This window comes from Apaloderma vittatum, unplaced genomic scaffold (genome assembly GCF_000703405.1).
Source record: "Apaloderma vittatum isolate BGI_N311 unplaced genomic scaffold, ASM70340v1 scaffold39880, whole genome shotgun sequence".
Taxonomy (NCBI): Eukaryota; Metazoa; Chordata; class Aves; order Trogoniformes; family Trogonidae; genus Apaloderma; species Apaloderma vittatum.
Genome location: NW_009696962.1, coordinates 1 through 16,469, shown reverse-complemented (window position 1 = coordinate 16,469; position 16,469 = coordinate 1). Strand labels below are relative to the sequence as shown.

General features: G+C 53.0%; 1 protein-coding gene across 1 annotated transcript; it reads left to right on the top strand.

Annotated features, from left to right (window-relative positions):
- Window positions 1-488: 488 nt before the first annotated feature.
- On the top strand, window positions 489-12,514 carry HPS4 (Hermansky-Pudlak syndrome 4; the record flags this gene model as incomplete). The annotated part of the gene is made up of 12 exons (XM_009876694.1): window positions 489-579; window positions 733-876; window positions 1,898-2,005; window positions 2,391-2,507; window positions 2,609-2,703; window positions 4,275-4,347; window positions 5,037-5,070; window positions 5,713-5,809; window positions 6,253-7,135; window positions 10,260-10,392; window positions 10,744-10,852; window positions 12,343-12,514. Coding segments are annotated over 12 exons (2,056 nt in total), but the record flags the coding sequence as incomplete, so codon positions are not given.
- Window positions 12,515-16,469: the final 3,955 nt, after the last annotated feature.

The following is a 16,469-nucleotide window of genomic DNA, read 5'->3' as shown; positions in this document are numbered from 1 at the left end:
CGCCTGGCGCTCGCGCTGGGAGCGCGGCTCTTGTGCGCAAAAAGCTCGGGACGAGCAACGTGCTCATCGGAGCGGCTAAAAACCTGCCGCTAATTCCGTGCTCCTCGGGGGGACGAGCGGTGTCACCGCCTCTGAGGGAAGGGGGCCGGGCTCCTACAGCCCGAATTAGAACCAGCGCCTTGTTGGAGCGCTTCGAACGGCCTAAGGAGCGTTACTGCGCGCGGGGGATAGGAGAACACAAGTCTGTGTCTCCTTTCTCGTGTCTTGGCTGCAGAGTTAACCCCCCAAAGGGGTCGAATTTAATAGTATGGGACCCTCTTAGCGCTGCTTTCATGCCTTAGCTTGGCGTGGGTAGGTAAGAACCATGTGTCCCTTCCTTTGTAACAATAACCTTTTTACTGCTCTACCCAAAATAAGAAGAAAGAGAGGGAGAAGCATGATAGTTTTCAAATATACAATCGTTTTTGCTGATTATTTGCTTTTTCTAGGTGGAATTACTTTTTCCTTTATGATGGCTCAAAGGTTAAGGAAGAAGGAGATCCGACAAGTGCTGGGATTTGTTATTTTTATCCTTCACAGGTAATTTTTTTGTAAGTAAATACAGCAAATTTTAAATTTGTATGTAAATACAGTAGTGAGGGTTTGTTTGTTCCCACCCCCCCCCCAAGTCCTTTTAAAAGGAGAAAAAAAAACATAAATAGAAAAGTGTGTCTTCTCTGCCTTCCTCGACAGACTCTCCCGGAGCAGCAGGAGCTGTTGTGTGGCCAGATTGCGGGTGTGGTGCACTGCGTGACGGAGATTTCTGGAGTTCCTCCAACTCTCATTCGCCTGAGGAAGCTCAAGTTTGCAGTCGTAGTGGATGGAGACTATCTGTGGGTGAGTTCAAGAGACCTGGAGGCAGTCATGGGGCAAACCCAGCGAGAGTCTCAACTTCTGTATCACACAAAGAGGGTTTGTTGGTTTTTTTTCAAGTTATGGACTGGACACAGACCTGGAGAGAGCTGGGGTGGGAACTTGCAATGCTCAACTTTTCATTGCAAGGTAACTTAAATTGTGTTACCACAGCCTTCAGCTGTGCATCCTGGCAGTCACTTCAGCTGTTCCTTGCAAAGCTTCACGTGCCTCAGCTGTGTGTCCTCAGCCAGTTTTCTTACCATGTGCCTGGCAGTGGCTCTGGAGTGTCGGTCTCTGCATCGTTGCGTGTGTCCCTGGGTCACTGGCAGTGACTGGGAACAGGATTCTGCGTGCTGCAGGCTGTAATAAGGACTCGATCTCCCTGTTTGACAGTCTGATTGTTCCTTCGAACCCTCGGTATTCCCTGCCGCGGAACGTTGTCGGTGTCCACAGTCATTTAGTAGCTAAAGAGCAGCATGTGACAGAGTTGTGATAAAAATGCCCCAAACCATCCTCTGGAGACTGGGCTGAGACAAGTCCGGCCTGTTGAATTGGCTCTCTGGGCTCTGAGGCAGAAGGCCTGACACTTTTGTTGTTACTGCAACTCAAAAACTACATGAAGCTGTAAATAACAAGCTAATTTGAATATTTTTAAGTGCTTAGCTAAGACCGGTTTCCTGAAACTATTAGAGCATTGAGCTAGGTCATCTAGTGTGGGAAGGGAGCGTATCTAAAACACTGGATTTCTGAGATTATTTATTTATCCTGTCTGTGCCAGGGCTCTTCTGTGGGTATTTTTGAATTTCCTTTTCATCTGACTTGTGAATCCGGGGGATGTTTGCCTGCCACAGAACTGCTTGGAGGAGGCTGAGGGGTGACCTCATTAATGTTTATGAATGTGTAAATGGTGATACTCATCTGAAAGTGATAAGAGCTGTTCTCACCTGCTGTGCCTGGGTTTCGACAGTCAACACTCTTCATTCATGGATTTCTCTGTTAAAAGGTTCTGGGCTGTGCTGTGGAGCTCCCTGATATCAGCTGTAGTCGGTTCCTGGAGCAGCTGATCAGCCTCTTCACCTTCTACAACGGACCTGTGCACCGTGCCTACGTGGTAATTAAAGATGATGTCTCTGCCTGGGAAGAGATTCAAAACATTTCCCCTGTTGGCCAGGCTCTGCCCAGGCACACACATGCTGGCATGTCCCCTTGTGTTGTCTCCCTGCTGGCAAGGGTCAGAGCAAGCTCACAGATCCAAAAATTGAGACCTGGGGACGTGCACAAGCCTGTCCTCCTATTGCAGTGAGGTTGCATGGGGCTCTGCTGAAAGCTTCCTCAACGTTCAGCCTAAAGCGGTTTCCTCTCGATATCATCTTCCTCCCAGCCCTCACAAGATGTGTCGTGTACAGGCACCATCCCCAGTTTCATCGCGTCTGACATCCTGGATGCGTTCGGGCCCATGCAATGACACCTATGCGGACTTTTGTTGTTGTCCACAGATGTTCTCTCAGGAGGAGCTGAGCAGGCAGTGGGACAGATACATTGAACACCTCCAAAAAAACACCAGTGACCTCCACAAGATTTTTAATTCTCTCTGGAATCTGGACAAAACCAAGGTAGAAGCCTGTCCTCTGCAGCGTCTGGCTCTAGAGCTGCCTCAATGCCAGTGGTTATTTGCTGCTCTGAGCTGAACTTCTTGTGGTTCCTCCCTGTCTAGGTGGACCCTCTGCTTTTACTGAAAGCGGCTCTCATCTTGCAGACGTGCCAGCGGTCTCCCCATGTCTTGGCAGGCTGCATTCTCTACAAGGGCTTGTAAGTAACCAGACGTTTCCTAAAGGGTTAACCCGCATGTTAAGTCTGCCCCTTGGCAAGGCTGTGATCCCGCAGAGCAAGGGCAGGAGCTGCACAGGCAGGGCTGCTTCTTGTTACTTTCGGTGCTTCAGGCAAGGTTATCCCTGGCTTCTGATGTCTATCACAGAGGAGGGATGGCTGGTTGTGTTTTATCAGCAGGAGAAATGGAAGCACAAAGAAATTCAGGGTTTGGGATTTAGTAGTAATCTGCTGTCTTTATGATATTCAGCAGGGCATGCAGACTCAGCTTCCTAGGATTTTTTAGGTGGAAGTCACCAAGAAAACGAGAGATGTGTGAACATTATTCTTTCCCATGAGTGTTCTCTGGCAAAGACTGTGCACGTGTGGGTCTGTATATGTGTATTTTTGACTGACTTATTGGCCAGGACCACTGTCTGTGCTGATAGAAAGTGCACAGAAAAAAATCAGCCAGAATTTCCCATGGGAAATGCTGACTTCTTTCAACCACAGATTAGTCGTAGCTGAAGATGCTGCAGATGTGGCACTGAGCGACATCAAGGAAAGCCTCAGAGGTGGCAGCTTTGAAAACCAGGAGATGGTGGTTTCTAAGAATTTCTTGGCAATTCAAGCACCATTTTCCTTTGGCATCAGCTGTTCCTTTAACACCTTTTACGAGTACTGGAAATACTCCACAATGTGTGTGTCTTTCCAGGTCTGACAGAGACAGGCCAGGCATTTTTTCAGGTGGTAGTCATAGAATCACAGAATGTTGGGGGTTGGAAGGGACTTCTAGAGATCATCTAGTCCAACGCCTCCTGCCAGTGCAGGAATCTTACAGGATCTTACAGGTGCAAGCAGGACACTGGGTGTGAGTCACTGCAGCACCTGAAAGCTGGTGCTGTGGAAGTCTAACTTGAGACTGGAGTCTTGTCCTGTGTCTGCCCATTGCAGGGTTAAACTTCCCCTTCTTTAGAGTCTTCTGGAGAATCTCCAGAATGTGGATTTCAACCAGATGTAAATGGAAAGACCGAGAACCCCCAAGGGGGCCGTGCTGCAGTGCTTCGAGTGCTGGTCTTCCTGCATCTTCTCGGCTGCCCACAGCTCTCTATAGGATGGCAGGAAGCCTGCAGGGATTGATCTGTCTTAGTTCTTGACTCAGCAAAACCAGCTTTGCTGAACAGAAGTAAATGCCAGCAGGCAGTTTTCCTGCATTTGGAGGAAAACTGACCCAAAGACAAGAAGAAAACGAGGGTCCCACAGTCACCCACCTTGTGTTCCTCTTGTGTGGGGACGTGTTAGCTCCAGCCTGTATCCGGGACTGGTCCTCCAGCCCTTGCAGCATGTCTGCCAGGAGAGATGGGTGCAGTGGAACCCTGGAGATTCCCCTAGTGATTGCCCAGCTGTGAAATGGGGCCCAGCAGCACCCCCAGTTTTGCTTAGGGCATGAGTGAAGCCTGGTGTGAGCGTTGCTGCTGGCACTTTCTGTCCCGATGCACCAAGTGATGGGAGCCTCTGGCCGAGCTTTGGGAAAAGCCGCCCTGCTCCTGAGTGACTTTGGTTTGTTCTTTTAGGATCGTGAGCACCCAGCTGCCACCTTCTCTCACTGCCAAAGTTCTCCTCCAAGGCAACGAGGCTCCAGGCCAGGTATGTTGCTAACACATTCCCTGCATGCAGGTACCTGCCTGTAAGGATGCGGTGTGGGAGCTCTTGTCACATAAATCTTACATCTGCCGTTACTGGGAAGGACAAATACTGATGCTGGTGCTAAAAGCTTTTGTTAGTTATGGCTGAGTAAAATTTCAAGACCTCTCCACCAGGAATTTGCTTTTCCCAGTCTTTAAGTTGCTGAATTCATGAGTTCTCATCTGCGTGATGTTTTGATTGGCTTTTAACCCAAGTTTAGGTGTTTAGTGCTAAACACACAAAATAAATGTCTGAAGGTGACAAACAGATCAATTTCTGTTGCCGTTAAAACTTGTCAAAAGTAATTATTTACGTGGTTCATGATCTAAAAAAAACTCATCAAGATCCAGGGGTGCTATTACTCTGGCTGAGTGAACCAAGTTTTCTGTGCCCTGAGCAGGCAGTAATGGCAAATTGTGATGTTTGTCCTTGCTTTCAGGTGTGTTTTGTTTCTTGGGAAGTCACCTCGACTTCGAGGACTACCTAAGGAACAAATCAGTGCCCAGCACGCTGAACAAATCACTGCCCATCTGCTGCAGGGGCTGGTCTGGGGTCTGCTGTGCTCACAGGGAGGCTGAGGCGGCTGAAGAGCTGTCCTGGTGGCAAGCGTCGAGTCGTGCCACGGAGCTGATTCTTGGCTTTTCTTTCAGAGCGAGCCTGGAGGTGAGGAGCAGCGGGAGCCTGGTGAGCATCCAGCTGCAGAGCAGTGGCTGCCAAGTGCACGGCAGCAGCATGTGAGCCACCCTCTGGGGCTGCATTCTCTGCAGCAAGAGTGCAAGCCACTGCTCTGGGATTCACGTTAAAGCTCTTGCTGGATGCAGGAGTATGTCCCCAAGGGTGTTGCTGCCACTAGTCAGCATGTGCCAGTGGGTGTTGTGTAGTCGGAACTAGCTCCTTCCTTTGGTTAAGCAAAGCAGTTTGCTCTTTTGGGTTGAATTGTCAGTTCTTATTCAGATTCCCAATACTCCTGCTTTAATTCCAATTACCCATGTGCCTACTTGGCCGCTGAAAGAGCCCTGAAAACAGATGGCTGATGCTTTCAGTCCAAACCTTCAGGCATCAATTTTGAGCATCGGTTTTATAGATACTCTGCCAAGATGCTTAGAAAAAAAAAATTTACCACTAAGGGGAAAATTTAACTGTGTCAAGCATTAAGTGTGTGAGGAGGATGGGGAGATGCTGCCTAGTCAGACCTGGTTGGTTTGTGGTGACTCGGGGTCCAGCATGCCTCCTCCTGCAGAAGCCTCTGGGCTGATGGAGTCTGGCTTCAATTTTTTATGCCAGGACACGTTAATGTAATCCTCAAACTTTCTATTGCTTTTGCAGATTCTCCGTTGCCGCAGGGTGTCCGTATCATCCCCGTATTCCTAACAGAAGATGAAGTCTCAGTGCTCCGAGACTTTCCAGTGGAGTGGATGACTAGGTAGGAAATCAGAGAGGCTTTTGCAGCAAGGGAGCCCACGTGTGGCACTGTGTCCTCACTAACAGTTGTTACTGTTGTCTCTGGTACTAACTCAAGCTCTGTCATCTGGCTGCTACAGCTGCCTGAGGTCTTTCGGGCTGGACTGAATTCATGGTGTCCCTATTTCTGCTGTGAAGAACTAAAGCAGAACTGTTTCCCGAGACGAGCTGTGATGTTCTGTTTGCTCTCAGCTCAGCCTTCGTGCTTTGTGAGTAAGGGTGTGACATCCCTAGGAGTCTGCAGTGTGAGAGGCCGGTGCTCTTCACCTGTGTCAGACCTTTTCTGAGGTAGATGCATTTTGAGCAGGACAGATCAGTTACCAGGAGGTGGTGGTGTTATTAGGTATGTAATTACTCCAAACAGATCCTACTCAGTCATTTAATTGACGTACCGTCTCCCGCTAGGTCATCCGTGTCCCCAGGAAGCCCTAGAGGAGAGAAAAATGCTGTTTGCTCCCAGGCAGTTTCAGAATCCACAGGAGAAGCAAATAACATCTCTGTGCAGGAGTCCCCTGAGCAAGCTTCAAGCACAGCTGCACCAGAAGATGCTGTGCAGCCAGGCAGCCTTGCAAACCCCGCTCCTCCAAAGGACTTCTCCAAAACAGAAGCCAGTGAAGAGAACTCTCCAGTGGCAAAACTGAGCGACCCAGACAGCCAGAGCTCAGAGCTGAGTAGAAGAGCATCTTTCCCATCAGAGAAGCAGTTGCCAAGTCCTTCCACGCTCTATACCACTGAATATGCTCAGTCTACAGGTCTGTACATAGAAGGCTTTTCCTTTCCAAACCCTTACAGTCAAGAGCAGGAGAGTCAGAGCACGGGGAAATCCCTTGTGGACTCTGATGTTGAGCAACACAGTTTCCAAAGTGACACAGCCAGTGACGGTCCAGCTGTTTGCTCTCCTGCCCCAGAGTCGAGCAGAAGGAACTCAAGCAAACAAGATGAGCAAGGGACTCTGAGCGAAAATAACATCTCTGGAGAAAGTGGTGGTTTGCGGGGTTTGGATTGTCCAGCCGCTGCTGCACAACCAGAGCTCCTGAGCAGGACTCAGCTGCCAGCTGCAGAGGTTTGGGAGAGCATGCCTGGTGACCCAGCGGAGGACACACGCTGTCCCGGGAGCGGGGAGAGTGGCCGGCCCCCGCAGGGCGATGCAGCCCAGGCTGGCGCGGCATCAGGCAGGTGGTGCGAACCGGTTCAGATGAGCTTGTACGTTCACTGCCTTAAGGGGCTTGTGCTCTCCCTCCTGGCTGAAGATCAGCTCCGAGAGGACCAGAGCTCCGTTGAGGATGTGGTAAGTGGGAAGGCTCTTCTACAGCTGCAGGTCCACCCGCTGCTGCTTGTCTGGTGGTGGGGGCAGGGAAGGGGCTACAGCCAAAGGGCAAGTGTTGGGTCGCTGTTCCCATCACCTTCCTCACCTGCTCCACGCTGTGCCAGGCAAAGCTATTTGGCTCGGGGTTCGTCACCGCAACCGAAGCTGCGTGGGAGGCTCTTTGCAAACGTAAGGCAGCGAGCCCGAGAGGTGAGAGCGTTGTCTCGCAGGCGACTCCTGTTGCCTGCAGTTGTCTGTCAGTGCTAGTGCCGGAGCAGAGTGTGTAGGTGTGACCGACAGACAGCCCCACGGGCTGCCAAAGGCCTCTGCTGGCTTGAGGATTCGTGGGGGAACTGTCAGCTCTTGTAGTGCTTTTTGGAAAGCGAGGTTTGTTCTGTTTAACCTCCCCTTCTTGTGTCACATCTCACTGTGGAAGCACCTGAGAGACGTGTCTGGCGGCGTCCCCAGGGCGTTTTTTCTCTATGTGAGAGTCTGTGTGTCTGTCTGTGTCCCCAGCCTGCTCTCCGGGGGCTTGAGCAAGGGGTGCTGTTCGGGCACTGCAAATAGGTGCTGTGCCAGAGTGATCCCAGATTACTCTGCTGTGGGATTGCTTCGGTGTACAGGCTTCCCTACCGAGCAGCTGCGAGGGATGGGAAGGAGATGCCGACCCCCCCCGGCATTTCCCAGCGAAGCATCAGTCTGCAGAGCTGCTGCCTGGCCTCTGCCTCCCTACTAGGGAGCTGAGTCAAAGCTGCAGAGGCCTGTTTGATATGCCAGTTGCCATAGGAACAACCTAATTTCTTTACCCGTCAGACTGGAAGGTGGAGGGAAGCTCAGGCAAACACTGGCTCCCAGCACTAACAGAGCCGCAAGGTTACTCCTCCTTCGGAGCCCTGGGGCTCGGAGGCTGTGGCTCTGACCCCCATGAGCAGGGAGATGCCACCTCCGTGCAGCAAAGGAGGTTGGGGTGCCCAGGGACATACCTCCTGCTGCAGCATAGGCAGAGGCTGGGAGGTGCAGTCTTGGCCGCTTGCACCAGGTGTGGCCCGTTGCTCTGTCCCCTTTCTGCTTGTTTCAAACAGCACTGGGTTGTGGGCTGCCCTGGTTTGAGCTAAATAGAACCAGAAACAGGGAGGGGGCTGCAGGCAGAGCATCATGGGATCATTCATGTTGGAGAAGACGGCTGGGATCGAGTCCAACCATTAACACTACTCTACAAAGCTCACCCCCAAACCATATCCCCTAACACCACATCTAAATGACCTTTAAACCCCTCCAGGGATGGGGACCCCACCACCATGCTGGGCAGCTTGTGCCAATGGCTGACTACTCTTTCTATGAATTTTTTTTCCTAATTTCCTAATGTTAACCAACATTCTCGAGAGCTGAAGGTCACCCTCGCTGCACAGGCACCCTCAGCTTCTTTGAGTTTCCTACAGCTGCAGGTCCGGGCTGGTGGGGCAGCCCTGCTGTCCTCAGAGGTTCTCGGCAGCCCGTGGCTGGAACCCAGCTCTGATCTGCTGCCACGAGAAGGAGCCTCTGAAGGATGTAGGTGGCATGTGAAAAGCCCTGTTGGGGGGGTGAGCTCTGCTAGTGACATGTTGCACGGCCTTCCAGGCCCCCAGTGCCCCAGCCTGGCTCAATTAGTCATTCAGTTCGTTAAGGCTAGGGATAAACTCCCTGGCAGCAGTGCACCGCGGGTCAGTCGGATTTCCTGTAGGTATTGCCCCTGGGTTAACAAGTCCCTCTTTCGTGCAGGTTCCTCTTTTCCCAAACACGCTGCTTCCATCTCCTGTGCTCTTGCTTGGAGGTTCATCTCCACAAAACCGTACTCGCACACGGCTTGGATTTTGACTGTGGCTGGTTATTCCAGCTCCCCGCATTCACTGGTTGCAGGTGTTACCTCTTAGGAGAGATGCATGGCCTGTGCTGTTATCCCAGGAGGAGCAGTGGTGTTTGAGGAGGTGGAGCTGGGCTCTGCTCCTGGCATCACGGGGGATTTTGAGGCGTAACCTCAGCTTGTCTGCTCCTTTGTTTATCTGCAGATTAAAAATGACCCTCAGCTCTCAGGGATGTCAAAGATTAGTTGTAATTAATGTCTGCTGAATGCTTTGAGGCCTCTCAATGACACCAAAGAAGGGTAAAATATGCTACTTGCGCAGCTGAGAACAGCAGGCAGTACCGAGGGTACCGGGGGCGGTTTCTGATACAGGCTTTTCCCACAGAGCAGGAGGCTTTGGAGGCTTTCAGCCTCGCTCCCTGCTGGTCTCTATGTCTTATCCCTTCACTGCACAGAAAAGAAAATCTGTTCCATGGCCAGGGGGGGTCAGGGGCAGGCCAGGGGCTGCCATCATGCTGAACGGAGGCCTGATCCTCTCCGTGGCAGAGGAGAGCACGAAGGCAGGCAGGAGGGTTACAGAGTTAATCATCCTCAGCATGGGCAGGGCAGCCACTTGGGAAAGCAACTTGGCTTTCGCCTTAGTACCTTGTTGTGCCAACCTGTCATTACCCTGCAGGTGAGGCTGTTTCTTTGGCTTTTTTTCCTTTTGGGGATTGCCCCAGTGCCTGCAGAAGCTCAGCGCGGAGGCTGGGTGTCCGTTCGAAGATGCATTTTTGTTTTGGGAGGGTGCTGTGGGAAGCTCTATGAGCAGTTCAACCCAGCTTGAGCCTGTAAAGCTGCATCCTGTGTTGTGCTGTCTGCCTGGTGTTACAAGGGCTCGTAAGCCAGGGAATATTCCTTGCTGCAGCTGAGAGTTGTGGCCAGGGTGTGAAAATGAGCCCTGGAGAGGGACATTGGTTGGTAAATTAATGGAGTCTTGCGTTTTCCTGTGCTCAGTAGCGTCAGGTGGTTAATTTTCAGGTTGGAGTGCCCTTTTCTGAGTCCCCATCTCACTGACTTTTCAGCTGGGAGACTGATCTGCTCTCCTCTCTGCCCAGGTTTCCCAGCTGGTCCTGATGGGAGCTGGGCAGCAGCAGGGTCCGGGGTCCAGTCCTTCCATCATCAACACCAGTCACCCCAGCTCCCTCCGGTATCTCCTTGGGAGTCCAGGTGGAGCAGGACTTCTGCTCTAACACTCACCTGGTGGTTTTTTTGCCCTGCCTGCAGTACCACAGCAGCCTGGCTTCTCTAAATGGCCTCGAGGTTCATCTGAGGGAGACTCTGCCCAAAGACTCCTCATCCTCAGCCAAGACAACCTACAGCTTCACTCACTACGACTGCGTTCAGAACGTCCTCACGGGTAAGCCTTCGTCTTCTGGGACAGCAGCTGCTTTGGGAGAGGGAATAAGGAGCAGAACAGGGTTTATGGTAACCTTTGCTCGTGCTTCAGTCAGGTTCTCAGAAGCGATGCTTGCTGTAACTCTTATGAAATAGCCAGGGTGTAAGGGGCTGTTGAGGAAGCTTTGTGTTTTGTGTGTTTATAATCTGCTGAAGGCTTGTTGGTGGCTGTGTTTGGATGAGGGCCAGAGGCTGCTGGGAGATGGAGCGGCTGCTGCGGGCGCTTCACTCGGATTCATGTTGCTTGGGGTAAATGGGGGCATGTTCCCCTACAGAGTGGGCTTTTAACACCCCCCGCGCTCCTCTTCTGCAGCCAACCTGCCCCACACGCCCGGGCCTCTAGATCGGCAGTTCCTGAGAGCGGCCACGCTCATCCACTCCGACTTCAGCCAGCTACCGACTGCTTCCGAAGTGATCATCAGGTGAGGTGTGCCCTTGACTCCCTCTTCCTTGGGCACAGGGTGCTGTGTGGCACACGGAACGGGCAGAAGCAGGGAACCCTGTTTCTAACCCCCTGGCTGAGGTTTGGCATGCGTTGTAATCACACCAGCGTCTCTTGGCAAAGGTCAGTTGTGTCACCGTGTTCCCTGAGGTTTGCTCTGGAACTGTAGGCTGCTCGATATCCTGCCCGCAGCACGATCTGGGTGGTGAGAGGCTGGTATGGCACCCAGGCGAGCGAACCGAAGGGACGGCTGAGTTGTGCCACTGGTTTGGATTAAGATGTAATGCTAGAATATTATCAGTTCCTGGCACCATTAGGTTCTAAGATGCAGTTTTAAATATAGCCGTTCCTAATAAATTTGTGTCTTGGCCGGGAGCCAGAGGCGCCCAGAATTGGCAACCTAGATTTTGTTTTCTTGCACAGCTTGTTGGGCTGGAAACATGCTGCGATGTGCGTGGCAAACTCGTTGTAATGCTCCAGGAGAGATGGTCTTATCCCTGCCAGAGCCCTTCCCTGTGGCCGAGCTCCCGCTCCCGGGGCTGGGCTAGGGGAGGACGAGCAGGCTGGGACCGTGGGGAGGTTCTGCTTGCCCGGCCGTGCTTGTTTGTCCAAAACATGATGAAATAAAGATGCTTCTGGGAATTACACTGTTTCACTTCTCCGACACGGCTTGCCAAGGGATTGTGAATCATACACTTCAGTGCTGGAGAGCTCCTTGTTTAGCATTCGTTTGACTGGCTGCTTAAATCCTACACCGGCTATGCTGGCATATTCTGCGTTGCCCCCAAAAAAAGCAGCTCCTTGTGTGAATCAGACTGAGTAACAAGATGACTAAAACTGCTTTCTGTTATGGAGAGTTGTCACAGAAGGGTGTCAGCAAACATATCAGTTGCTGCTTTCCTCCGTCGAGGAGTGCAGAGTTCCCTGCTTTGCTCCCTGCCAGCCCTCTTGCAGGTAAATACTGAGTGGAGTTTTTTTAATCAGGAGCTTGAGCTTTTGTGGCTGCAGGATCCAGCTGTTGCCTGAGCTTCACACACATGTGACTAAACGAACTTGTGTGGTTCCTGCCGTGAGGGTGCTGCACAGGGATTTGCTTATGGGCAGCAAACGAGGAGTATTTAACTTCCAGCTCTTGGTAACACTGGGCTGGTCTGCCAGCGAGGGGAATTCTCAGAGGATGGCTACGTGCATGGGTGTTAGTGCTGCTGAGAGGGTCCCAGAGGATAAGGCTCTTTTAGGATGCTTGAGAAGGAGAGTCTGGCTCCTTGTGGCGTTCTGGCAATGCACTGCAGGGGGTTGGTGCCCACTTCAGCTCTGTGTTCCTTTGCTCTGCTGAGAGACACCTGGAAGTCCCTCTCAGTAGCGGGGAGCCCAGCACCGCGAGCATCCCAACGCCCAGCCCGCTGAGTTGGAGTGGATCTTGCACAAAGCTGTAAATCCTGACCTCTGCCCTCTCTCCCGCCCCGCTAGGAATGCCTCCACAGCCGTGTATGCCTGCCGGAACCCCGTCCAGGAAACCTACTTCCAGCAGCTGGGTGCTCCGCTCCGCAACTCAGGCGTTCCCAACCCTCACGACAGTGCGTTCAGCTTGCCCAGCAAGGCCAAGCAAAAGCTGCTGAAGCACGGAGTGAACCTGCTGTGAGCTCACGCACTGTGGCGGCGTGTCGCAGCCCGTGCCAAGAGCCGGTTTGTCTCCAGATCTCAGAGCCATTATTCCCCAGGAGTGGTGCTGCATCCGTGGGGTCTCACACCTGCCTCGCCCTGAGGAAGGGGCACACGTAGCGCCCTGTTCCTACAGCACGTTTGGTGCTGGTGCAGGGTTTTGTTGACGTTGGCACTTACCAAAGACTGAAGGTACAAAAAAGCTGTGTTGGGGTGCTCGGTTTACATTAACTCTCAGACTGTTTGCGGTGATCTGCTGCCACAGGCAGAGACTGCTGGGGTGCCTTGACCTAGAGTGGAACCTCTTCTTGCTCTAAGCTACACAGATGCCAAGCTGCTGGGCAGTGCTGGCTTGCAGAGATGTCAGACACTGCATCTGCCTGGAGTTCTGTGCCTACACTTGCCTTGGTCAGACCTGGGCTTTATTTGTCTCTCTTGATCTACAGAAACGCTCCCCTGCCATGACGTAATGCCTTACCTTGATTAACAGAGCCTGCGTGTTCTCAGACTAACTGGAATAGAACAAGTGCTGCAAAACTTGGAATCCTCCTGCAGGCGCTGCGAGGAGGTTTCTGTGTTGTAGCTGCCCCTGGGAGGTCCTTGCCCCTCCCTCCACACCTGCCTGAGCAACGACTCTGCTGTCCCTGCTGCCACAAGCGCAGAGGTGACCCGCCGGCCGGCCTCGCACAGGGCTGTGGTGGTGCTTGCCCTCCTGCTGCCTCCCCACCCTCCTCCTGGAGCACCTTGTTTCACCTCCTCACTCTTACTGCTTAATTTGTCTACGCTCTGTTGACAGAAGAGGCAGGTGGGAGCCCCTTAAGCTAACGGGACCAAAGAGGCCTTGTAGCCCTCGGCAGCTCCTCTTCCTGCTCCCAGAGGGGCTGTGTCCCTTCCCAGTGGCTGGCTGGGGACACTGGTGGCAGTGACCCCAGTGACTGGGTCTGGCTGCACTGTGTTTCAAAGCCTGCTGCGTCATGTGCGCACGCGTCGCTCTGACTGTCAAAATAAAAGAGAGTCTCCAAGACTCCTCCAAGCACTCTGTCACTGGCCGGAGTCCCACTTTGAGCTTGGTTGTTGTGATTCCTGGTGTGAGAGGTTGGGGGACCGGTTGCCCCTAATTAGCGCGAGTTCCTGCCCTGGTGGGGTTGAGGAGCAGCAGTGCCTGCTTTGATCGCTTCTGCAAAGCAGCCATGTGTCAGGATGCTAGAGATAGATGGGTTACTGTGACACAATGAGCAGGCTTGTCTCGGTGTTGGCACGGTACTGCCAGGAGCTGGACACGGTAAAGTTGCCACCGTCACAGCTTTTTATTCCTGAGATAGCTCTGCTGGTGCAGGGTTCCTCTGCAGACCTTGGCTGGGAGGTTCAGTTTGCTCCAGAGAAGAGCCAGCTGCTGGCTGGGGGTGGCAGGGCATGGGTTGTCATCTGGTGTGGAGAGCTGAGGAGGTGTTTAGGCAGATCCAGGTTCCTCTGCCGTGCTCTGGAGGCAAGGAAGCCTCGGACTGCCAGGACAAGCTGCCGGCTGGTCTGTGAGGCGGTTCCAGACCGCTCTGCTCCCCCGAGGGAGATCCTGCTGTCTCCTAACTGGGTGTTTTGGGAAGTGGTTGTGTGCTCTCATCAGGAAACACAAAGAAGTTGAAGGAAAACCCTGAGAGGGATGGGAGGGAGTTTTGGCACAGCAGCAAGGCACAAAATAGCTGCTTTTGCCTGCTGTCGTCAGGAATCTTTCTCTGCAATCTGCCATGCCGTCTGTCGGCAGCAGAACAGCTGGGGCGGGTTCCTTCCCTTTTGCTTCTTGAACTGCATCTGGCCGCCAAGGCCTTCTCTTGCCCTTTGATTGTCAAGAGGAAAGTTGTCTTGAGGTGGTACAGCAAAGAGCTCCAGGCCCTTGACTTAATGGTTGTGTTGTAGAGAGAATGTTTAAGAATCGGTCATTTCAAGTACAGCGAGATGAGGAGCAGCTGCTGCACAGGCTGTGCCCTGAGCAAGCGGGTTCACGAGGGCCAAGCGCTTGCGTGGAGCGATTCCTCATGTGGCCAAGCCGTCTTGCTGCTCGGGGCAATGTCAGGCTCTGGCTTTCGGGCAGGGATTGCATGGCAGCCCAGCACCCTCCACTCAAGAGCTGCTCCTCACAAAGCTGCTGCTGCCTTCAAGGCATCAGCACCGGCAGCTGGAAGCATTTTCCAAAATGGTTTATTTGAAGACTCTCTGGCGGGCTGGTGGCCCTGCTGTGGAGCCTGTGGTATCCTCACTCACTGTGGCACTTGCAGACTCGGCCCAGGACCATCCCTTCTCCCACCCCAGAGCTCCTGCTTTTCCAGCCTGTTTCTCCCCAGCAGCTGCCAGAGCAGGCAGGACCCAGCCCCGCAGTGTTTTCTTGACCCTGGGCTAATGACAGCAGCAGGTGGAGCCTGTTCTGTTTTCAGCACAACTGTTTATTGATAATCTTTGCTTATCCACTGTATGAATGTTACCAAACTGTAAGACAGTTACCAAGCCAGCCTGCGTCGTCAGGGTCTGGTTCCAGGTAGTCAATGCGTGTAGAAATCATGCACTTCAGATATTTCTGTAACAAGACAGGTGTAAAAAATATCTCGGATGTATTTGAAATCTCTGCCTTATCTTGCAATCTAATCACTGAAAAAACTCTGTAAAGAAATCGTAGGGGAGCTACATTCCCTCCCAGGCAGGGTGTGGAGGTGAGCAGTCCCCAGAGTTGTCCCGAGGCCACCAAGCCCGACACAGCCGCTTCCCAACCAGAGCAGTGAGCACCCCTGACATGTCGTGATCTACGTGTTGCATGTCCTAAACTGTACGGTAGCTCTGTACCCCAAACCCACCAGACAAAACCCTGGATGCTGGGCGACTTCAGGAAAAGCATGTTGGTTGCTGGATGGGCAGGACTCCTGGAGGGGAGACAGGCTCATTCCTTGGGCTGCAGAATTAAACACCCTCTGCTTTGGGGGAACCTTTCCTTTGCTCTCAGGTACGCAGGAGCTGCCTCTCCCTATGCTTGCCCTGGCTCAGGAAAAGAGAAGATGGAGCAGCAGAAGGAAGGGTGACCTCCTTTCTTCCCTGGCCTTTGTCTACAGCCAAACAAAAAGCCCTGCGCTGCGTTCCAAACAGCGTCCCTGCCCTGGCAGGGTGTCCCAGCTCCAGCTGTGAAAACCGAAGGTTGCAGATAAAGCAAGGAGGGGATTTAGGCAATTGGTAACGCCCTCGGTCAGATTAAAGAGCAGGGCTCCAGGTGGGCTGTCCACCTGGAATGAGGGTGCACTGAGGAGCTCCTGGGCTTGCTGCCCTGGGCACTGGGGTGAGCTGGCGTCGTGCTCCTCTCCCTGCGCCACAGTAAAAAGGTTTCTGCAGGCGGGAGGGCCAGGGCCTTGCCGGCATGTGAGGGAGGATGCAAGGCTCCTGGGTTCATGGTGCAAGAGCTCCCTGGGGGCAGAGCCCTGCCCTGCCCCACCTGCCCCTGCCTGGGGGGTGCCTTGTGCCTGCTGCAGCCCCTGGTGTCCGTCCATCCATCTGTCCATCCATCCCGGGGACCACACAGGGACAGGGGCAGGCTGAGCGCAGCGCTGGGCTGTTTGGCTGGTTCACTGTTTTGGTATGTGTGTGTGTGAGGAGTTGTTGTTTCAATGACCACGAGAAATTTAACATTATTACATTCAAACAAACACCCTTGGTTTTGTTACTCTACTTCTGAACACCGCAAAACACAGTAGCAACATAACATGTAGGAGAGCGGTGCTGCAGCTAACCACGGCGGGAAGGCAATGGGCTGTCATGTTGGAAAATAATCCCTGAAGCCAACAATGGAAGGAAAGAGATGGGCGTTGATACACGTCGCAGTTTCCATTTACAAGAGGCCCGGGAGGGAGAACCCGAGGCCACGGGAGGAAGCTTCCAGCACGCCGGGCATCCGTGTGTGGCGC